Genomic DNA, 24,479 nt, shown 5'->3' with positions numbered 1-24,479 from the left:
CACAATGTGTTATTTCCTTCCTCTAAAGTCTGGCATTGTTATGGTCATTCTAGAAGACTAGTTTTAAATCGCTTTTAAGAAATATGGTCTTTGCTGTTTTTTCTTTACTACGAAAAACATTTCTCCTGTGGTATTGCTTGAGTATAGCACTCCTGCACCTCTGGGGTTAGAATTGTGATTTTTAAGTTATTATAAATAAAATAAGTCTTTGTTCAGGGACCTATCCAGATCACATGGTGGTCTTTGAGGGAGAGCCTGGAACCCAGCATTTTGTCCTGGAGCAAATAAAGAGGATTTATCATTCCTGGAAGGGGACTGGGAATACAACGTTGCCCCACCTCAAGCACAATACCACCAATGCATTAATGATTCTCAGATTCTTCCTCAAAATTGTATATGAGCCTTGCAGAATGCAATGGAGCATTTGAGTCAGCAAGAGAAAGTCTAAGCAAAATGGGACGGAGACCTGAAGACCTAGGCAGATAATTTATGTGAACCTATGGTGTCTTTCCGGACATCTCTTAGGCAATTATCATGGCATCGAAAGAGCAAACACCCATGGCATAGGAAGATGACAGATGAGGAGCTCATAACCAGCAGGGGCCTCAATAAGTAGCACCATGCATCAAGTGACTTCATGGTCATTAATGCTGGAGATATAGAATGAAAAAAGCAGGGCTTGGCTGGGGTGAAGTGGCATGTCAGGATGTGGAATAGAATTTAAAATTATTATCCAGTACCCAATCAAATCTGGAGTTTAATGAACTTTTGTGAAGACAAAGGACACTTTCTAGAGCAGGGGTTTCCAACCGTTAATGTATGGAGAGCAACTTCGAATCAGTGAAAATCATTGTGAGCTACTGAAGGCTTCACTTGTACATTGTTTTCAGACATCCCACACCCAACATCACTGACTAAGCCTAATGTCCATAAAGCCACATACGAGGATTTGATTAAAATACTTTGACTAGGGTCACCATAATAGGACTGCCATGTGTGCCGGTGAGAGCATGGTCTTTAGGGATGCATGAACGTGTGTGCATGACTAGGATATATGTGTATGGGTGACTGAGAGCCTGGGTTGTATGTACTTGTGACACAGGATATACCTTTCACCATATATGGCATTGTTGAATGTATAACCCAAACCTACAACCATTTTTTGGAATGGGATACATTTAAAGTGCAGAAAAACGTTAGAAATAATGAACTTTTCCTCCCATTTAACACAAAATTGACTATTTGTCAGTTATAAATGTGGAACATTGTCTACTGGACCCTGGGAGCAAGAGGACTGCTGTTTGTAATTGCAACACCAAAATGGGAGAAGATTAAAATGAAGAGTTACCTTAAATCATTAAGATAACTTTTCATTTTACATTTCTCCCTTTTAAAAGCATTCAGAAACATCATTTGTTTCTCATTCTCCAATACAGAGTTGACAAGGACTTCTATTTAAGAGGTAAATACCTTAGTATGTAAATTCTTCACATCTGAGGCCCAGCCCCAGTATGGGTCATAGATCTGACTGACCACTGCTCATTATCAGGCCCTGCTATCTGCAGCTTGATAATGTAAAATAAACACAGCCTTCCTTTAACTTTACAAGGAAAATGTGACCCTGTGCTTATTTAGAAATTAACTTAGGGCTGGAAGCTACTCTGAAGGTGTCTGGGAGCTACTGGTAGCTCACAATCGATTGATTGGAGGCACCTAGGGTTATGAAGGAGGACTTTTTTATGGTGAACATACTGAGGAGACCACGCCTACATCAATAAGTTACAAAAAGACCCTACAGAACAAAAGGTTTTGCGATGTTCTTAACATACAAACAGATCTGACAACAGCAACAGTCATTTGCCTTGCTGTGAACTCGAACAAGCAAGGTTATTAACTTGGGGGAAGGGGTGTAAATAGAACATAGCTTTTCAACTTATATGTCGAAAACAGAAGTGGTATAGCCTGTGGCAGATCTCTCAAACGCAATAGCCACAAAAAGTGCTTGCCCACCAAAATTGAACTTATTTAGAGGAAAAAATAAGTTTTATGGAAAAGTAAGGATTAGTGGAAAGATTTGCACAAATCATTTATTAGTACCGGAAAAAAACATGAAGCTAGCTTGTTAACTTAGCATTGAGAAGAAATACACAATGCATTTATATGGACACTAGCAACCCACTCTGTCATTCTCGCAAAACAGTAAGGTACACCCACAAAGCATACTTTGTGTCTAATTAGATACCAGTAAATTCTCTGCAATCAGTTAACTATTGAACAATGTAAATGTCAACAAGTCACAACATTAGCAGATAATTCTAGTGGTTTACCTCTCAGACTTTAGCAGGAGGTTGGCCGGAAGTTCCAGTAAGTGGTTATGTTGTAAATCCAGCACCTCAATCTGGGTGTGCTCAAGGCGTTCTGGCAACCTTTGGAGCTGGTTGTGGCCTGCAAGCAGTTTCCGCAAACCACTACTGCAAAACAACCTTGAAAAAAGGGCAAAATATAAGCTAAAATTTCCAGGCATTGCCAACATACAAGAGCTGCGTATACTATATCTCAGCAATTTTATAGGAAAGATGGTAAACATGGATAAATTACTTACCTGTAATCCTAGTTCTCTTCCAGGGGTATACTCATCAAAGTCATAAGCAGTGAATAATCCCCTAACGTGCGCAGGGATTATTCACTGCTTATGACTATTGATGAGTATCCCCTGGAAGAGAATTAAGATTACCTTTACTAATCATTTCTGTTTAATTAGGCTGAAGCAAAAATACCCAAAATGATCATATGAAAGCACTAGTTTTCAGCTAATTGACCTAAAATCAACTCTAAAACAAGAGATGCTCCTGGATTACAACCCAAGTCACACTGTACAACTTATATTGAAACCTAGGAATCGTCCGAAGTGTACTGTGCCTTAAACGTTGAAATGCTTCACTATTCCCAAAGATGAGATGATACAATAAAACAATATCAATTACAGCTACAAACATTATACTGAAATGATTTCACCAAGAAAAAACACTTTTCTTTGTACTTACAGAAAGTAGTAATATTGTGTATGATTTTTAACTCCTGTGCTTCAATTTTCTTATGTACTAATTACATCATAAACTTGGGTATATGGGCATTGAGAATAGTCCAGCATACGCTGAAAATAGTTTTGGACAAATTTAGGAAGCAATGCATTAATAAATTGCTACAACCCATTATATTTTGGAAAAATTTAAGAGAAAAAATCTCCTGCTCCTTATTTTCCTTGCACTTAAGAAATGTAAAAAGGTGCCTGATATGGTTGCACTTGCATTTCCTTATTTGCCAATCATACATGAAAGCTAGGATTTAAGGCATACTCAGCTGAGAACAGTTAAGCTCACTCTCATAACTGTGCTCCATACATTTTAGGGCAACAATGGGAAGGTTCCACATGTCACAGCTCTTACACACTGCTGATGAGTATTCATGTCTACTATTGCTAGACATTTTTAACCCCTTCCATGCTAATAACGAGCTCAGTTCGTCATGAGGCACAGTGGAGCTGTGCTGATGACGAGCTGAGCTCGTCATGAAACAATAGAATTCATCATAAAACAGCACAGGAGGGGAAAATGCACAGCAGCGATGTGTTAAACGACCTGCCGAGATGTCCTTAGCCACATATCAGTAATGGTTCTCCACTCAGGATCTTAGATTTCCCTAGGGGAAAAAACACAAGTATACGGTCGAATCAAGGGAATGAAAGCTCTTAGGGCTAAGAAAGATTAAAAACGTCTGTATTAGTACAATGTGGGGAAGTAGCAGGAATAAACTGAATGCGCCTATGCAGATGAGGAAAGGTGTTCAACGCTTATATGTGGAGAAATGAATTATAAATAATATAGTTATCCCCTCAATCCTGTACTTGATGGAAATTGTTTGAGTCAAAGGAAATTAAATGCTGGGCTATCCTTGCATGATGGTTTCTGACACCTACTTGTCTAAAAGGATTCCCACTCAAAAAAAGGATCTCTCCCAGCATCCATCCACCCTACTTAGAGGTTTAAAGTATATTTAAAAAAAAAGGTAGATTACATGACTGAATGGCTTTGAGGAACCTTCAGAGCCCCTTCATCCTCCACCAAAGCTGTTCATTGGCTTTTTTTGTGGTTACTAAACCCACATCAGTTGTTGAATTGAGATAAATTTGAGATATGAAAAATGAATGAGGCCTGCAAATGATGGAAAGCACGATGTTCAACACCTTTCTAAGATCTTCTTTTCAAATCTTTATTGTATCTCAGTAGCTAAGACAGCATTCTCTAACAATAGGCTTGTGAGCTACTGGTAGCTCTCCAGCTACCTGTAAGTAGCACTGCTGTGCATACCCTAGACTACTAAATTAGAAGGTTTCGCTAGGTTGAATTAATATATGTATACCAAAATTGAGAAGAGTGCATTGGAGATGAAATGTTTGTATTTTCAGAACTCATAAGCTGATGTTTTGGTGAAAAAGGACAGACTTTGAAAAACATATTTAAAGACTGTATTTGAATGATAAACCGTGCAGCATGAGGTACACTTATGACTTGTGTTAATTTGGTACCAGGAGTGTTAAAGCTATGGTTGCTGTGCATTACCCATGTAAAGGCATTCCACATTTTTTAATGGTGGCAATCCTGTCTGTCGAAATCAGAAATCATAAGAGAAATTAACTGGGTTGTTAAAGTGTTGAAGAGAGACGTCAGATTTAGATGAGTCCCCACTGTAGGGCACATTCAGCAAATTCATGGCTTTGATACTCAAAAATGGCTGGTGAGGTGAAACAGGGGTACCATTATTATTTCATAGATAATTATCATTATGACTTCTAACATCTTGCAAAACGCACACTGTTGCTATGCCCATTAAAAAAGACCAACTATTAGTCCAACCAAGGGACAAATAAGGAATGGCAACTTCTATCTCGCAATCAAAGAGACCAGAAAGATAACAAGAGGTCAAACAAAAAACAATGCTAAAAAATGAAGGTGGTAAAATCTAATTAAGTGTTTCAATGGCAGAAGCAAGACATGATTCCTAATGATCTGCATGCAACAGTGAAAACTAAAAAAAAACGTTGCAGAGAGATGTCCAGCTTTCACAGCATAGTGACACTGCAGGAATCAAAACAAATGGACATCCCAAAAAATTGCACAAAAGAATATTGAGCATTATCCCAACAGGACAAATCTGTGAATGTGAATCTACAGGATTGCAAAATAAAAGCAGCTAAAGGATATCACTTTGAGTAAAATATATGGTTTCAAATTCTAAATAATAATGACAATTTGCAACTTCCAAATATAAATAATTGTAGAACTGCCACAAAAAATGTGAAATACCATGTATACTCACCAGATAGTTAAATTCTCATGGTCTAACTTTAAGAAAACTGCGTATTTGTAAAGAGTCTTTTTGTCGTCTATTTGCAGTGGATACGAACCAACCTGTTCATATGCCAACCTCCCCTCCAAACCCCCCGCTTACAAACCAAATACACTGCTTCAATCCCAGCATGCAGTAGGTGACATAATCCACTCCCAACGTTTAATAAAGAGGTAAGCAGTAAAGCCTCCTTCCAGTTTCACGGACAATGAAATGCCTATAATCCGCTTTGAAAACTCAAAGACGTTTGCAGAGTTGCGTAAACTCAAGCAAAAGCTAAACGAAAAAAGGATTTCTGTAGGTTGAATAAAACTGTCTAGGTGAGCAAAACAAATATATTGCTTTAAGGATAAAAAAAACTATTGAGTTTAAAGTTGATCAAAATCCATTTTAGTAGAGGAAACTTACTATCTATTTATCGGACACATTTTTCTTCAGCTTCCACCAGATTAAGCTTACTGTGGCTGGTCAAAGTAATCAGCACGTGCCTCTGCCTATTGTGAACTCCTTCACTTACACAATAGGGTGGTAGGTGAACAGTTTTAGACGTGAAAGGCCACACTACAAACCCTGAAACACACAGAAAGGCTTGCGCCACCAGGTGCTGAACATCAGCAGGTAGAGAATAACCAACCAAATGATTTGAAGGAAGCTTCTTCACCTTTGTCTGTTTGAGAAAGTAATGTGTGGTCCACAATCATTTTCCGGGAGTGATATGTTGGAGGGGATTACTCATTTAAATACAGTGCGCTTCCCACTTTCTAGGTACTTCAGCACTCATCTATCTACAGTGACAGCATGGTACTGTGGTAGTCAGATGATGCAAAAGTGGCTCCTTAATATGATCAATGATCCTCGTGACACCTTGGGAGATGGGATTCTTTGGCACATTGCCCACTTCCCTTACAACTGGAAATAAAAACAAATCCAAGGTTGTTGTATTGTCTACTCTATTATGTAGGCATTGCACATTTGAGCAAATTTAGGATTGGGAGCAAATTCAGGATTGGGACCTTAACTCAGGGTCCGAGCACAGACATTTGTAACCCTACATCCCATCTTAATTTAAAGCCTGAAAACTAGCCTTCCAGCAGAGGTGCTGAGCAGCACACCAAATGTTCTTCCAAAAAAAAGCCTGGAACGCAAACAAGTAAAAGAAGGAGAAACATGCAATGTGCAATACTGTGGAAAATAAAGGGTCAGGAATTAGCAGAACAGCTAGGCCGCATTGCTGCTTTCTGATGCCACTTTGAACTAAGTTGTGGATTTCTAAAAATCATGGGTCTAGACTGTGCAACTTAGTTTGTGTATTCTGAAAAGTCAATAAGGTATTACATTTCTCATTAAACTGATTTAATGCACTTACATGGAGCACTACCTGCATGATTCTCTTATTGGTGGCATGCCAAAGCTTGAAAACGTGTGGCCCTAATAGGCGCCTTAAGGTTGTGAGACAGACCGGAAGTATTATTTCCTTTCAGAGGAAAGTTTAAGGAAAAGCAAAATGTCACACCTTTAAATCCCAGCCAACTAATCTTCAAGTGCCACATCCTTCACAAGGAGCCAGTGGAAGGGTCTCTATCCTTCAGAACCAATTTTAGGGTAAGCAGATAGCCTGCTTTAGGCGCTTTCACACCCAATCCAATCAAGAGATCCCCCAAATGTCTCACTGGGGACATTTTGGCAAAGGCCTTCCAGCTACTGTGGCTGGATCACTTTTAGCTAAACTTAATCCCAGCCAGCCACCATATTGATTGTTTGGGCATTTCTGAAAAACTTCCAAGCAGTTACTCGATTCTGATATACAGAGAGATCAATGGTCTCACACATCAGCCCACGACATGAAAAATATAAGTCGGAAGGCCCAATCCTAAGGAGGGCTTCCCGTCCGGGGGCCCTGTGGCAGGTAGTTTGTTAGATCACAGGCTTTTCTAAATTAGGCAGGGTAACTGTTGGTTTAGCGGGGTAGTGCCCTACTCGTGCAATATAAATGAGGAGAGGTTTGCTACATATGACCAATACCACAGGGAATATGTACTAGATCAAATTAAGAGGCTTTATAAACAATCTTAAGCATCAGTGAACAAGGTTACTCCATGAGGGACTTCCACGAAAAAAGGTGAGAAAAAGCACTTAATTTGACACACGGAGTTTTCAGCCAAAAAAGAAAATCTATTGTTTTTTTCTTAACACACACACACCTAAAACCACCAGCCAGTAGGGGTGTGAAATAAAAGAGTAAGGAAAAAGAAGTTAATAGGCACTCTAAACAAATAAGCTACTTTTGGAAATACCTTATCTTGTAGAGTACTAGAGTGAAGGGGGAGCTCACACAGCTTAGTTTTTTACAAGTGATCCGTTTTGTAAATGTGTAGTGTGCTACGAGAGGAAACACTGTCTGGCCAAGCAGTGTGAAATCCAAGGAACTCGTACAAAGCTCACTCTAATGAGAGAGAGCACCTCTGTGCACAACAAGAAAGACTTGTGGGTCTAATTCATTTAAACATCAAGAGTTAATGCAGATTAAACGACGAATAGTTCATTAAGTCTTTACTGTTTATTCAACAGTTGTTGAAATTGCTGCTTCATAATCAACGTAAGATATCCAAAATTAAATTTCCATCATCAGATAAATCATTCTGAAGCAGGTTATCACAAATCCCGCTGGGGGTCGCGTAACTAGTGAGCTTTGTACGAGTTCCTTATCTTGTAGAGTACCTAGCTGCAGATTCATTACCTTAGAATTTTCCCAAGTGTCAAGCCGGATCCAGATTTTTGTTTTCTTGAGCAGTACCCTTGCGCACCGGTGTGTGGTGTCCTGCTCTGTATGGCATTGTCCGGGCTGGAAGTAACATGCACAATGCCTATATAGGTGCCAACACAGCCCTCCGTCAGTTTTTTTGTGAATTTCCATGCCAAGGCAAGATTAGGACCTACTGAGGCATGATAAAGGGAGAAGGAGGAAAGGAAAATGCTACTTACCAGTATGCATCTGTTCTTGGCATGTAGAGCTGCAGAGTCTCACATTGAGCATTAGATCGCCATCTAGTGTTGGGCTCGGATGATTGCATGTTGTCGTCGTCTTGGAAGAAGTCTTTGTAGTCACGAGATCGGTGATTCCTCCCTTGGACGATAGTACGCATAGGCATCGAATCCATCCTTAAATTATTTTTCGCAATGATGGGAAATTATGGAGTTAGTGGAAAGAAAAAAAGGATGTCCATGCGTGTATATCTAATTAAGATAGAACTGGAACAGATGCAGGTCCCAGGGAGGTGGGTGGGCATGTGAGACTCTGCAGCTCTACATGCCAAGAACAGATGCATATTGGTAAGTAACCTTTTTCCGTTTGAGGCATATGAGCTGCAGATCTCACACTGAGCATTGATTATACAGTAGTGTCTCCCCTAGCGGTGGTCACCTGTATCTGTTGCAGTAGTTTGAGAGTTTTGAGGACAGCTTGGCCTACAGCAGCTTGATGTTTGGCTTGCACATCAACACAATAGTGTTTAGTGAAGGTATGTGCTGTAGACCATGTTGCTGCCTTGCATAGGTCTTCTAGGGGAATGTTCCCTAAGAAAGCTATAGAGGCTCCTAGTTTGCGTGTGGAGTGCGCTCTAGGAGGAATTGTTCATGTATGTTTTGCTTTTTGATAGCATATTTGTATTCATTTTACAATCCACCTTGCAATTCCAGCTTTAGAGACGGGGCTGCCTTTATGTCGTTGCAAGAAACCCACAAACAATTGTTTTGTTTTTCTAAAGGATTTGGTCCTATCAATGTAACTGAGAAGGGCTCTCTTCACGTCTAGGGTGTGTAGAGCTCTTTCTGCTACAGAGTCCAGGTTTTGAAAAAACACTTTCAACTCTACTGTACTTGTAAAAATGGTTCTTCTATAGTGAAAGCTTGAATCTCAATCACTCTCCTGAGGGAGGTAATAGTAATAAGGAAAGCTGTATTCCATGTCAGGAATTGCAGTTCACATTTGTGTAAAGGTTCAAAAGGGGGGTCCCATGAGCCTGGTAAGAACAATGTTTAGGTTCCACACTGGAGAGGGTGGTAACCTAGGAGGAATGATTCTTTTTAATCCTTCCATAAATGCTTTAATTGCAGGTACTCTAAATAATGACAGATGTTGTCTATTTTGTAGGTACACAGCAATGGCTGCAAGATGTAGCCGTATAGATGAATAGGCTAGATTACATCTTTGTGTAGAAGGTAGCAGATGATATTTTGGATGGAAGCATCCAGGGGATTCATTTGATTATTGGTGCAGTAAAAGGCAAATCTTTTCCATTTTGCCGCATAGCAAGCTCTAGTAGTAGGTCTTCTGGCTTCCTTAATGATATTCATGCAGTCTGGTGGTAGGTTAAGATAACCAAACTCTAAGACTTCAGGAGCCAGAACGCTAGATTCAATTGAATTGGAACTGGATGTCTGATGTCTCCATAGTTCTGCGTTAACATGGATGGTGTTAGACACAGTCTTTGGTGTGGAACTAGAGAGAGTTCTAGCAGCGTTGTGAAGCACGGTTGGCGTGCCCATGTGGGAGCTACCAAGATCATTTTGAGAGACTGTTCTCTTAGCTTGCGCACTACTAGTAGTATTAGTGGGAGTGGCGGAAAAGCGTACGCAAATCTGCCTGACCAGTTCATCCATAATGCATTGCCCTTGGACATCAGGTGTGGAAACCTGGCGGCAAAGGTTGGGCATTGTGTGCGTTCGTGTGTGGCGAACAGATCTATGTCTGGGTGATCCCACTTGTGAAAGAATGGTAGAAGAACTTGCGGATGTAGTTCCCATTTGTGAATCTGTTGTGTCTGTCGACTTAACAGATCGGCAATCTGATTGTGAACCCCTGGAAGGTGTTCTGCTAGCAGATATATGTTTTTTGGAATGGCCCATCTCCAAATATTATGTGCAAGCTGGGACAGTTGCAGAGTGTGTCCCTTTCTGTTTTTGAATGAGGTACATGACTGTCATGTTGTCCGTCCGGATCAAGACAGCTTTGTTTTTGTACATGTACTTGGAAGGACTCAAGTGCTAGGAATATTGCTAGAAGCTCTAGGTGATTGATGTGGAGCACTTTTTGTTGAGTGGTCCATTTTTCCCGAGTTGTATGGTGTAGGAGATGGGCTCCCCATCCTGTCAAGGATGTGTCTGTTGTAAGCACTATCTGCGGAACAGGCTTGAGGAACTGCTGCCGTCTAGAAATGTTTTTGGTGTTCCACCACTGCAGAGAGCGATGAGTGAGGCTGTCTACCAACAACAGGTCCGTAAGTTGTCCTTGAGCCTGGTTCAACTGATGTCCTAGAAATTCCTGCAATGGGCGCATTTGCAGTCTTGCATATGGTAAAATAAAAATGCAAGATGCCATCATGCCTATTAGTTGCATGAACACTCTGGCTATGAGAGAGTGTTGGTTTTGAAACCTTGTGACTAAGGCTTGAATGCTCTGTATCCTGGTTGGACTGGGATAAGCTAGATCTGTAGACGTGTTTATTGTAGCCCCTAGGTATTTATGTACATGAGAGGGCTGGAGATGCGACTTGGTGTAGTTGATTGTGAACCCGAAGTCATGCAATGTTTGAATCGTTTGAGACGTGTGTTGGACACACTGATTGAATGACTTGGCTTTTATGAGCTAATCGTCTAGGTATGGGAAGACATGGATGTGGTGCCTTCGGAGATGTGCTGCTGCTAATGCTAGGCACTTTGTAAACACTCTTGGTGCAGTTGTGACCCCGAGTGGAAGGACTTTGAACTGATAGTGTGGTCCTTCTAGTACAAACCTTAGATACTTCCTGAAAGAAGGATGTATGGGAATGTTGAAGTAGGCATCCTTGAGATCTAGTGTAGTAAGGAACTTGCCTTGTTGCAACAATGGGAGCACTTGCTGTAAAGTGATTATATGAAAATGGTATATACAGATAGAGGGGCCTGAGATTGAGAATTGGTCTTAGTGTCCCATCCTTCTTGGGTATTAGGAAATACAGTGAGTAAACCCCTGTTCCTTGATGTTGTAATGGAGCAATTTCTATTGCGTCCTTTTGAAGCAATGATAGAACCTCTTGTTTGAGCAGCGTAAGATGTTCTGTAGACATTGGACGCTGTCTGGGTGGTATATGTGAATAGGTAGCTGTAAGTTCTAGGCAGTAGCCATACTGGATAATCTGTCTTACCCACTTGTTTGTTGTGATGGAATTCCAGAACGGTAGGAACTGTGTTAGTCTCCCCCCTACAGGAGTGGAATGCTGTGGGGGAGCGGAAGGAAGTCACTGTTTTGTGGTGGGAGAGGTTCGATTGTTGTTATTACCTCAAACTCTCCCCTTGTTGTTATTGCCTCTGTAGCCTCCTCTAAAATATCCCCTATTGGAGGATGTTTGCGTATTATTTTTAAAGGAAGCTGAATTGTCTGCTCCAGCTTGTTGTGAGCCTCCTCTATAGAAGGAGCGACAAACGGAGCCTCTTGTTTGTGTGGACTGCAAAGCTCCCATAGATTTGGCAGTATTAGTGTCCTTTTTCATCTTTACAGAGCGGTGTCTACAGCTGGGCCAAAAAGCTACTGTTGGTTAAATGGCTGATTTAATATGATAGTTTGCACCTCTTGCTTAAAGCCCGAGATGCGTGGCCATGCATGGCGTCTAAGGAGGACACTAGTGTTCATTGCTCTAGATGTAGTGTCTGCTGCATCAAGTGCGCACTTGATAGAAGTATTAGAAATTAGCTTACCCTCTTGGATAAGGTCATTAGCTTGTGCTTTATATTGGTCAGGTAGATGTTGTAAGAGTGTTTCTAGCTGATCATAATGAGCCCTCTCGTATCTTGCGAGGAGAGCTTGTGTATTAGCTATGCGCCATGTGTTACTTGCTTGGGCAGCTATTCTCTTGCCAGAAGCGTCTATCATCTTTGACTCTTTATCAGGAGGTGGTGCTTCACCTGATGTTTGGGAGTTTGCTCTTTTTCTAGCGTTGGAAACGACTGGTGAATCTAAAGGTAGCTGTCCCTTTATGTATTCAGGATCCCCAGGAGCAGGCCTATATTTCTTTTCTACTCTGGGATTTATGATCTAGCACATACAGGATCTTTAAACACTTCTGGTGCAAGCTTAATGACCCCTTTGATCATAGGTAATATTTGCACTGACTTTTGGGATTGTTCTAAAGTGTCAAGTAGAAAATCTTCTTCTGCCTCATCTGAGTGCATTCTGAGTGACTCCATGATGGATGGCAGCTCTATTGAATAAGTGTCCAAACCCAAAATTATCTTCTGGAGGAGATGGTTTGGATGGGTATGTATATGGGTCAGGGATATCTGGTACATCCGGTGCGACATCTGGTGGGATTGGTTACTCCCAGTCAGGTGGATCTGTTGGGTAGTTAAAGGGTCCCTTGGGTCATTCCCTCCCCCCATAATATCATCATCATTATTATGAGGAGGTGTATGTTGTGGTGAAAAATGAGGAGGAGGAATAGAGGGAGGTATAGGAGAAGAAGGGCACATAGGTGATGTGGCAGACTCCTTCTTTACAGGCACTGGAGGTGCTGTATCTAACTTCCTCTTTCTGTCTGGCACAGTAGAAACATGTCCTGTCTTTGGGTCAATATAGATGTTTTTCTGTCTAGGATCAGGGTGAAAAAGCTACTCTTCCTCAGGAACCGCTTTTGGTGCCGATTTTTTCGGTTCAGAGCGTGGTTGTCTCTTTTCTTTGTCCTTAGCCTTAGGAGACGTGGCAGAGTCCTTTGGCGTAGATCTTGGCTCTGAACATCTTGGCTTTGGAGCCGAAGCTGGTTTTGTCGGCTTGGAAGCATCGAAAACAGGCTTTATTATGTTCGGAGTCGGTCTGTCTTTTGAAGTCGACGGCTTTGGGGTTCTTTTCGGAACCGAGACTTCTTTCGGTTTCAGTGCCGGGGGAGCTGGTGGTATCGGCACATGCGGCTTGCTTCGTCCCAAGCTACCGGAAGACTTTTGTATTTTATTCGGAGCCAGGCTCGAAGACGGGGCTTCTGAAGTAGATTTTCGGTCTCGACTGGGCACCGAAGGCGGAGTGCTGACCTTAGCCTTTGATTTAGGTGTTGGGATTAGGGCAGGGGCAGTAGTACTCAAGCGTTGACCCAAAGGTATGGAGTCATCTGCCCCAGATACAATCTGGAGATCTTTGGAATCCTTTTCGGGGGCATCTGGAACGTCTAAGATGTCCTCTGGTTCCGGAGCTGATCTCTGCATGATGTGTCGACGGGCCCTTCGATCTTGAATGGTCTTCTTGGATCAAAAGGAAGCGCAGGCTGGACAGCTGGACTCGTCGTGTTCAGGTGATAAGCACAGGTTACAGACCTTGTGATGGTCACTGATTCAGAAAAGGGGGTGGTGATGAACAGAGTGTCTCTGAATTAAGCAGACCACTTTTACCCAGTCCAAAGATCAGGGCTTGATCCATCACCGTTTTTTAGCTCACTGCACCATCCCAGCTCAGAACCCTGCTACATGCAAATTAGTCTGTTCCTGTCCCAGTGCATGATGGGAACAGGGCAAACCAAACTACCAAGCCAATTCTTATACTGGGAAGGAAACAAGCTACTGGGGACCGGTTTCTGGCATTTCAGCCGTTGTCGGCCCGGCTTGCTTGAATCCTGATGGTGCAATGAGCAAGGGACTCACATCTGAGTATACCCTTCCACGCTTATGGTGGACAAAATGATTCAGAAAAGGGGGTGGTGATGAACAGAGTGTCTGAATTAAGCAGACCACTCTTACCCAGTCCAAAGATCAGGGCTTGATCCAGCACCATTTTTTAGCTCACTGCACCATCCCAGCTCAGAACCCGGCTACATGCAAATTAGTCTGTTCCTGTCCCAGTGCATGATGGGAACAGGGCAAACCAAACTACCAAGCCAATTCTTATACTGGGAAGGAAACAAGCTACCGGGGACCGGTTTCTGGCCTTTCAGCCGTCGTCCGCCCGGCTTGCTTGAATCCTGATGGTGCAATGGGCAAGGGACTAACATCTGAGTATAGTGGGCCAGGGACAGACTAATTTGCATATAGCCAGGTTCTGAGCTGGGATGGTGCAGTGAGCTAAATAACAGGGATGGATCAAGCCCTGATCTTTGGACTGGGTAAGAGTGGTCTGCTTAATTCAGACACTCTGTTCATCACCACCCCCTTTTCTGAATCGTTTTTGGCCACTATAGGTGTGGCAGGGTATACTCAGACATGAGTCCCTTGCTCACTGCACCATCAGGATTCAAGCAAACCGGGCCGACGACGGCTGAAATGCCAGAAACCAGTCCCCGGAAGCTTGTCTTCTTTCTGGTGAAGAATTTGGCTTGGTAGTTTGGTCTGCCCTGTTCCCATGATGCACTGGGCCAGGGACAGACTAATTTGCATATAGCCAGGTTCTGAGCTGGGATGGTGCAGTGAGCTAAATAACGGTGATGGATCAAGCCCTGATCTTTGGACTGGGTAAGAGTGGTCTGCTTAATTCAGAAACTCTGTTCATCACCACCCCCTTTTCTGAATCGCTTGTGATGGTCACCGTGCGGAAATTTTACTCCACACTGGGGGCATTTCTTGAACGGTGTCCTTTCCATGAGCTGTAGACCTCACGGCATGGATAGGCCTCACGGCGTGGATAGGCCCAACGGCCCGCGTCGACGACCGGAATCCAGCTGATGAGATCGAGTCGATGGTTCTTTATGTTGAAAGTTGTTTAGAAGAGTTTAAGTTCATTTTTGGACGCGTCAAACTACTTAGAAAGTAGGTTTCGAACCGGAGCGGAAAAGTTGCATCCGAACAGAATGGCGGAAAAAAACAATCTAAGGATGAAGCCGATTCCCATGCACACTATCGTCCAAGGGAGGAGTCCCCTATCTCGTGACTTCAAAGACTTCTTCCAAGATGACAACAACATGCAATCATCCGAGCCCAACACCAGGTAGCGATCTAATGCTCAGTGTGAGATCTGCATCTCGTATGCCTCGAACCATATGTTGCAAATCTTTTAAGAACCTATGTACAAATGGGGATTTGAAGAGGGGTGGCTGGTAAGGCAATGCCAGAAAGATAACCTTTTAACATGCCCAGAGCAGAGCCCTGCTGGACAAGGGAAAGAATAAACAGATGAACCTGAGAAAGGTGATCAATCTGCTTTTCTGCACACCATGCCACAAAAGACCCAACGGTAACTGCACACCATTTTGGAGCAGGGGTGCCTGACTACCAGTACAACATCATAGGCTTCGGGTAGAAGGTCAAAAGTTGTCAACTGTTGCTGTTTAATCTCCACACAAAAAGGCGGAGTGTGGACAGGTTTGGTGGAGAACCCTCACCTCCTGCGACAGAAGATCCTCCTGAAGGAGCAACCTGATCGGAGGAGTTGGCCATGCTCAACAGATCAGGATACCAAATTCTCCGAGTCCAGTCCGGAGCCACAAAGAGGACTTGGTCCCGGCCGTTCTCGATCTTTCTAAGAACTCTGGGCAGGAGTGGTATGGGCGGAAAGGCGTACAGGAGGCCTGCGCTCCACTCAAGACTAAAAGCGTCTCAGATGCTAGAGTATCCTTGGAAATTCTCATGCGCTGAACTGCTGACATTGCGCACTCTTGGCTGCAGCAAAGAGATCTAACCAAGGCTCTCCCCTCTGCTCAGACCTTGCACCACATCTGGATGGAGATGCCATTTGTGCCCCACTAAAATCTCACCTCAGTACCTCCACCCTGATATTTAGAGATTCTGCAAGGTGTTGAAACACCAGGGATATGCTCTGGCGATCTAGTCCTGTCCAGAGGTGCAGGGCTTCTTGACAAACGGTCCACGACCCAACCCCACCCTGTTTGTTGCAGTACCACATGGTGGTGGTGGTGTTGTCCGTGAACACCTTTACTATCCTTTCTTGGTGAAGGGTAAAAACGATTTTAATGCCAGCAGAATCACCTTGAGATTCAGCAGGTTGATGTGGTGCCCGGATTCCATCGAAGACCAGAGGCCTCCGATAGCCTCCTCTCCTAGATGGCCGTCCCAACCCAGGAGTTTCAAACCGGTCACCACTGCTGGATCTGGTTGGGGAAGGAAGAGAGGTCTGCCACTTATCCAATCACGGTTCTTTAACCACCACTGCAGATCTTTTGCAGTTCCCTCTGAGATATGGACCATGTTGGAGAGAGATCCCTGATGCGGGGCCCACTGGAACTTGAAGTCCACCTCAGAGTGCCCATATACCAGAAGGCCCATGTCACAAGCAAGGTGCAGGAGGCCACGAAGCCCAAAAACTTCAGTCAGTCTCACCGAAATTCAGGATAGAGTCTGAAACATCGGCAACATAGCCAGAAAAACCTTGCCTCGCAGTTGGGAAGGACAGGCTAGAAAATGCACTGTGTCCAGAACAGCTGTGATGAAGGGGAGAGTCTGAGGGGGAGTCAGGTGTGACTTCAGCTTGTTGATAGTGAACCCCAGCAAATGCAGGAATTCCGCTACAGTCTGGAGATCGGAGACGTCAGCCTGTGGCAAGCCCGCCTCAACAGCCAGTCGTCGAGATTGGGGGAAGACTGCACCCCTGATCTCCGCACATTAGTTGCAACTACCACCATCACCATGGTGAACACCAGAGGGGGGCTATAAGGCCTAAGGGAGTACTGCAAACTGAAAGTGCTCATGGCACACTGTGAACCGCAGGTAACCTCTGTGGACAGGAAGGATGGGAATGCAGCAATACAAGTACTTCAAATCAAATGCTACCATCCAGTCTCACAGGTACACAAGGCCTGAGCAAGTGTGAGCAATTTAATCTTCTTGTGGAAGAAATTTATAGCGTGGAGATCTGGGATAGGAAGAAGGCCTCTGTCTTTCTTGTGTACCATAAAGTAGGGGGTATAGCAACCAAGACTTACTTCTGGCATATGGCCCTACCTCTGGCTGCCCAGCCCAGGAGATCCGTGGATACCGTTTCCAGAGAAGTTTGCCGGCCGGAGTAGCTGGACGGGTAGAGACGTGACTGGAAGCCCCTTCCGAGGCTACAAAAAGCAGATTGGGGGTGGCGAGAGGAAAAAAAAAGACACGGCAAGTCAAAAATAATAAACAGGGCACTGCCGCAAAATGTTCCCTTGTCATGCAGAAGTTGTTTGGCCCAAAGGCATACATTTGCTGAAAATCAGATTTATGGAAATAAACTGCCAAGAAACTCTGAAGATATTAAACTGTTCCAATATCTGTTTCTCGTGCAAGTTAACCAATACATACAAAGCCAAATAAGACACGGGATAGCCAGTATAGTCAGGTTAAGATAGTTTTTATGTTTTTCAGCAAAATTAATTTAAGACCAAAAGGTAAGAGCTGGGTAGAACTCGACAACTGGATAGATAAGAAAGGGCACAGTAAAAGTGGAAAGTGCGCAGAGGACTCCTGATGCAAGAAGATGGATACAGAGACCCATGTAGACTCCAGGATTCCTGGTACCTAGCAACAAAAGGACTTCCATTTGTGTGGTAAGGAGAAAAAGGTACTCTAGACTCTAAACCTTCCTTTTGTTTATATTATAATCAAGAAAAAAAACATTCAAACAACGATAAATGAAATGAGATGCAGAAATGATGTAAAGACAATGGACAGGTCATCCATTCATTTAAATCTGCTTGGATGCTTTACTGATGGATTCTATTCAAATGTAGTTTATTGCTCTTCACTGGTGTCTTTTGCTTATTAGGAGAAAACTCTGTTAAATCATCGTCTTGGACAGATATTTTCATTTCTGCTCCATGGCTGGTTAGGTTCAAGGCAAAGCCAGGGAGAAAAGCAAGTGTGGTTTTAACTTGGAGCAAGTAGTTCATCTTTCACATCAAGAAACTCAAATGATCATAAAATAAAGCCAAAAAAGCAGCACGCCCATTCCTAGGACTAGGCAAATCTATAACAAATGTAATAGGTGGGGTACACTACACAAGTTACTACTTGTGTAACGATATATCTGTAAGAGACATTAGTTCGTGATAGATTCCTTACCGTAGAATATCCCCAGGCGTCAGACAGGATTCGGAAATGTTTGCGTAGCAGTATGCTTGCGCGTCGGTAGGCGTCGTCTGCAGCTCTGCGTCCGTCGTCGGCGTCGTGGGCGCCGTGATGACGTCGGAGTACTTAGACGCCGCCTCCGCGTGCTGACGTCAGTTCTTAGCCACAGCTTTTCCACGCCAGAAACGCAGAGCTATGCTTAAAACCAACACTGGTGCCATTGAAACTAGGGCCCTGAAAGGGGATGACCTTAACCCTAGATATCTGTTCGCAGAACGGGGAGGATGGGTGGGTCGTTAGGAATCTATCACAAACTAATGTCTCTTACAGATATATCGTTACACAAGTAGTAACTTGTGCATCTGAAAGAGACACGTTAGTGATAGATTCCTTACCCTAGAATAGATACCCCAGCAATACCAACCCCAGTGGTGGGTCTGCGAACCAATAATCACACCAGAAAGTCCTGGAGGACAGAACGGCCAAAGAAGCCATCCGGACTTGGCTGTCCAGGAAATAGTGTCTTGCAAACGTGTGCAGTGAGTCCCACGTAGCTGCCTGGCAAATGTCCTGCAAGGGCACTCGCGGGCCCAGGGCAGTTGTAGTCGCCATGGCCCGAGTGCAATGAGCCCTACGCCCAACAGGGGGTTCCTTCTTAGCCAAGGAGTAACACGCCTGGATACACAAGATGATCCACCGCAAGATGGTCCGCTTGTGCACAGCCTTTCCCTTCTTAGAGCCCACGTAACCAAAAAAGAGTTTGTCATCCACCCGGAACTGGCGTGTGCGATCTAAATAGAAAGAGAGCACACGTTTTGGGTCCAGACGGTGGAGCCGCTCTTCCTCCTTTGAGGGATGCGGAGGCGGAAAGAAGGTGGGCAAGGTGATGGACTGCCCGATGTGCAAGGCTGTGACTACCTTGGACAGAAAAGAGGGCCTTGTCCGCAATACAACCTTGTCCGGATGGACCGAAAGAAAAGGAGGTTTAGAGGATAGAGCCTGAAGCTCACTCACTCTCCTGGCAGAGGTGATGGCAACCAGGAAGGCAGTCTTTAATGTAAGAAGACGGATAGGACAGTTGTGAAGTGGCTCAAATGGAGCGCACATCAGGAAAGTAAGAACCAGGTTCAAGTCCCACTGAAGCATCACGAAAGGAACAGGTGGAAACGTGTGTGTGATGCCCTTCAGGAATCGATTAACAACAGGGGACTTCAACAAAGATGGTTGATCAGGCAGCCTCAGAAAGGCCGAAAGGGCAGAAAGGTAGCCCTTGATAGTGCCCAGAGCAGAGCCCTGCTGGGCAAGAGAAGGAAGAGAAGAACCTCAGAAAGAGGGGCAGAGAGAGGATCCACAGCCTTTGCTGTGCACCATGCCACAAATCAGTTCCACCTGCAGGCGTATACCGGCTTTGTGGAGGGACGCCTGGCTGCCAGAATGATGTTACAGACCTCAGGAGGCAAGTCAAATGGCCTCAACTGTCGCCGCTCAATCTCCAAGCATGGAGGTGGAGACTGGACAAGTTCGGATGGAGAACCGTCCCCTGCTGCTGTGACAGAAGGACCTCCTGAAGAGGCAGACAAACCGGGGAATCGACTGACATACTGAGTAGCTCGGGATACCAGTACCTTCGTGCCCAGTCCGGAGCCACAAGGATGACTTGTGCCCGGTCGCGCTTGATCTTCTTCAGCACTCTGGTCTTCACTTCAGTGGTCATCCCGTATGGCTTGAAAACACTTCACACACAGGCTCACAACAAAGACAAATTACTTCCAAACACACAGCCTACAATGTGTAGCTTGTAATCCGTACGGATAAGCGTTCCGGTCCCGACATATGGGTAAAACACTATACAAATGCGACAATTCACATTACACTATCAGCTCAATCAGAAGAAAAAGTTTTGAAAACTAATCACATATCTTAAAGCATGAATGGAATCAAAATAAAGTGAATCAGACAAGCAAGCCTACTTTTGGCATAAAAGTGTTCTAAAAATGATTTGAACTAATATGGTGGTGAGTGAGGAGTTTGTCTACCACCTAAATGAAAAGAGGAGTACAATTAACATCTTGGTACAGTGAGTCCCAAAAGAGAGACATAATTAACACCTTGTTCTAGAATCCATGTTAACCCTTCCACCATCGTTAAAAAAGATGGCAAAACAGAAGTGCGTAAAAGCCTCTAGTGACCCAGATCAATACTCCTGGAGCAGAAGCCAGGTGAAACATCGGCGGCAAAGTGACCATTAAAAGTGTGGAGCCCTATCAAGCCAAACGGAAGCCCTGGCACACAATGCTCATGTAGTGCTTGCTGCTCAGACTCCCATTTGGTGTATCCTAGAAGTTTGCAATAGAGGAGATTGGTGGGCCTTTCAGCAGAGAGACACTGATTCCACATCCTTCGACTGCTGTGGACCAGACCAGAGCAAGAACAGGCAACTTGAAACAAGAAGTAGTGCACAGTCAAAGGTGATTAACAAAAAAGGACTGCACTTATTGCCTTCGCTACAAATGCTCTGCACAAGCTTGACGGCACCTTAGGAATGTGGCCACTGCTATCCTATTCCTAGAACAGAATATAACACTTTCAATGGCAGTCTATAGCCACCACACAGCCTCTAAGAGGTATTTGGACAGCAGCTCACACAGCGTCCCCCTGAGCTGCTCAGAATGAATAGTACTCGAGTTGAGCCCTGTGGAGAGGCAAACAATAGCTCCTCAAAAATAGAAATTCACATTTTGTTCCACTGTTATTAGAATGTGAAATATCAGTCAGTTATAACTTCCGATGTGCATTACATTTTTTTTTTTTTTTTTTTTTTAAAGGTTCCTAAAACTCATATTAGCTTTATTTTCAGTTCACACGCTTCCATAATGCTACGCCTCCTCTCCTCATCTGTCCAACTGCTTTCTTTTAATGTTGGTTGGTCAATAATACATTGGCACCACAGTACTCCAGATAGTAGCCACAGCTGCCACTACCTTAATCTCATGCAGGAACCCCTAAATGGATCAACTACATTCTCGATCACATCAGACCTAACTGTTTCACTTGAAAAACACCTGGCGCTCAGTAAAAGGTGCAATTATAAATGTGCATATTTGGTTTGTTTAGTGATATTACAGTGCGGATAAGGACGCAAGTCTACAGGCAACCCAATGATTGTCTACATTTTCTTAGTGTTTGCATAATGCAAAAGTGCTTTTGTCATATCGAGCAACGTTTGGATCTTGCCTAGGGCAAATGATACATATTTGATCTTCATTGTCAGATGACCTAGCACACTTAAACCTTTCCTTTCTGCTAGGTACTGGACCGTACTTACTGGACAGGAAGCGCTAGGTAGGTCCTACTTAGTGTCCCCTTGTTGCCCTCCTGAGGGTTTAAACAACCCTTGCTCTAAAGTTTAAATTAATTCACAAACGATCTCTTTCGCTTTTTTCAAAGAGGTTCCTTTCGTCCAATTAGTTAATGCTTAAGGAATCACAGTGTTAATTTTCACATGTGAATATGAAACATATAGTTCTTTAAAGCAGCTTCATGATATAAACTTTATCATACGTGGCATTTATATCGTCTCAATGCATTTCTGGTCGAAACCCTTCATCAGGGGGATTATTTTCTGAAAACAAAGAAATTAATCAAAATTCAAGGACTTGGAGCCTCACATTAAATTTGCCAAATTCAAAGGAAAGTATATAGTGGGTCATCAAGCGCATATATGTGACTCGTTTATAAAAGCGAAAAGAATATATTCGATAGGTAGAAGAAAATGAGTTCAGTGATTTAACTCAGCTCGAGATTTGTGATAATTTTAGAGAGGTTACCGCCACTTAAGTAACGATTCGTTATGATAAAACGTACATTAGTGCCGAACAACGTGCCAGAAGACAACAAAGGGAGTGTGATGTTGGTAAAAACTTTGCAAATTTATTGTGCGCGTTATAGGTAAGAAAGAACTTGATGTACAACTGTATATTGAGACAAGTGAAATATTATTTCACTTGGCTTGAAACGCGCATATACTTGAAAGTTCCAGCGTCGACACACAGAGACCTAGTATCGACGGAAGCCGGTTTTACCACAGAGAACCCATATAACAATTGGCTAGGTAAGCCACACGTTTTACCTACAGCGTTTCCGCGGTATCTTTGTATTTATTTAACATCCGCTGACGAACGCCACTTTATTACAGACTTTTTTTTACAAACTAGCTGCGGCGACAGCTAATTTTTTCGCAGACTCGTGGCATTGCTTAGGTAGGTGCCTGACTTTTTATATGGATTCTTCATCAATAACATGTGTGCTTGAATAGACATTATGTGCATGTTATCACGGTCATTACGGTAATGACTACACATCGGCTTCACTTACAAAGGGAGTAATGTCCTGTTACTTGGCTCAATATACAGTTGTACATCAAGTCCATAGTTTTATTTCCTTAAAAAAATGTATCGCCCCAGGTTCTCGTAAATTGTGGGGTCTCCTTGTTCTATAATATAGACAATATGACAAAAGCAAGTTTCTATTATGCAAACAGTAGCAAAACGTCCCTAGACGTATCTCCATATGCAACTGCAGGGTGCAACCTTTACCATCACAATAGTGAGTTAAAAAAGTATATGTTACAATTATTAGCAACAAAAAAAGGCAATTCATGAAGCTGTGCATTACAGTCTTAAATCCTCATTAAATAATGACTAGAAAATCAGTGTTCTTGCTATGTCCTGCAGCCATTTCACCAATGTCTTATCTGGTTCATCTGTGGATGTGAGAGGCAATGAGCATCAGCGTAGATTTGCAAAAGTTTTTCACTTGTAACTACTGGAATATCTCAACACCTAAAAAGCTAAAAAAGCTTCTCTACTTCAAAATGAAGAAATTTCAGGCATGATCGAAATTCAACACAAAGATCAGACCAGAAAAAGAAACATCTGATAGAACGAGGCATTCAGTTACTGGAACAAATAACTCAGAAAACAACAATTTTATTTTCATTACAGTCTTTGTTTTGTTTCAGACTGTGCAATTTGGACTTGAGAAACTCACCCAGCAGGCAGCTCGCATATCTGATTATGGCTAACATCCAAGACCTCGAGCTTTTTGCTGTCGCATAACCATTCGGGGAGGGTTTCAAGGTGATTCCTGCAGAAACACAAGAACCAAATCATCAAATTTGCTCTGCAGTGGTAAACCTATGGTAAACAAAACCCCCCGGACACAAACATGTCAGCAGGCTGACAATTCCTTGGGAATACAAATCTCTAATTCCTATTGTCTTTTTTGTATTGAAATCCACAACATCAGATGTATATCGGGAGTGTGCCCAGTACGCCAAACCTACCCTCTCGCCCCGGTGAAGCAGAGGAGGAGGGTAGGATTGGCGCAATGGATGCACTCCAGATACCCCGCAGCTGTGCAAAACCGCTGACCTGACCGATGAGGCATAGCAGACCGTTTGATTACGTTGGACGATCATTTTAACCATGAACAAGTAGGTACCTCCCATTTTGTGGCGGACCGCTCAGAACGATTTAAGAGTGGAGTAGGCAACATTATCCTTTTGGTCTCGAGAAGCGCCACGGATCATTTAGAGACCACAGAGGCGCAAAACATGTTGACCCATGTTTTACTTCACTAAGTTACTCAGAGCAACTTGGGCACATTAGAATCTTTACAGTAGCACTGACCTAGCCAGGTTTTTTAACATGGCAGAGGAGTCTATACATTAAAGCTTAATGTGACATGCCTTACTCAGTTTTAACTCACAATCACCCCACCTGGACAACCTTGCACTCTTCAAATGGCGATAAAACTAAAAGATCTCCGCTAAAGTGACCCTTCAGGGGCAGCCCTGGCCCAACGAGGAGCACCCGCCTGAAGATAAAGCATTACATTCCCAGGGGTGTGTGAGGGCAACAAGAGATTGTCATGGTTACTGTCCCCAATGTCCTTTTTAAAACCTAGATCTCTTTTGTGTCTCTCTCTCTCGGGAACAGTGACCCTCCATTTGATTTGATAGACCCCGGGTCTTCAGCCTTTACTGAAATAGGAGCTACTTATGTTCAATGAAA

At 43.3% G+C, this 24,479-nt stretch overlaps 1 protein-coding gene across 1 annotated transcript in view; it reads right to left on the bottom strand.

Moving 5' to 3' along the window:
* Positions 1 to 24,479, bottom strand: part of PHLPP1 (PH domain and leucine rich repeat protein phosphatase 1) — a 479,370-nt gene that overhangs the window by 172,059 nt on the left and 282,832 nt on the right. The window contains exons 8-9 of the mRNA XM_086965387.1: positions 23,455 to 23,550; positions 2,328 to 2,483 (exon numbers count right to left, since the gene is read on the bottom strand). Coding sequence (XP_086821513.1) covers positions 2,328 to 2,483; positions 23,455 to 23,550 — 252 coding nt within the window. The remainder of the gene's footprint in view (positions 1 to 2,327; positions 2,484 to 23,454; positions 23,551 to 24,479) is intronic.

Source organism: Lissotriton vulgaris, chromosome 4_1 (genome assembly GCF_964263255.1).
Source record: "Lissotriton vulgaris chromosome 4_1, aLisVul1.2, whole genome shotgun sequence".
NCBI lineage: Eukaryota > Metazoa > Chordata > Amphibia > Caudata > Salamandridae > Lissotriton > Lissotriton vulgaris.
Note: the sequence above shows the minus strand (reverse complement) of the source record. Positions and strands in the feature narration are given on the sequence as shown.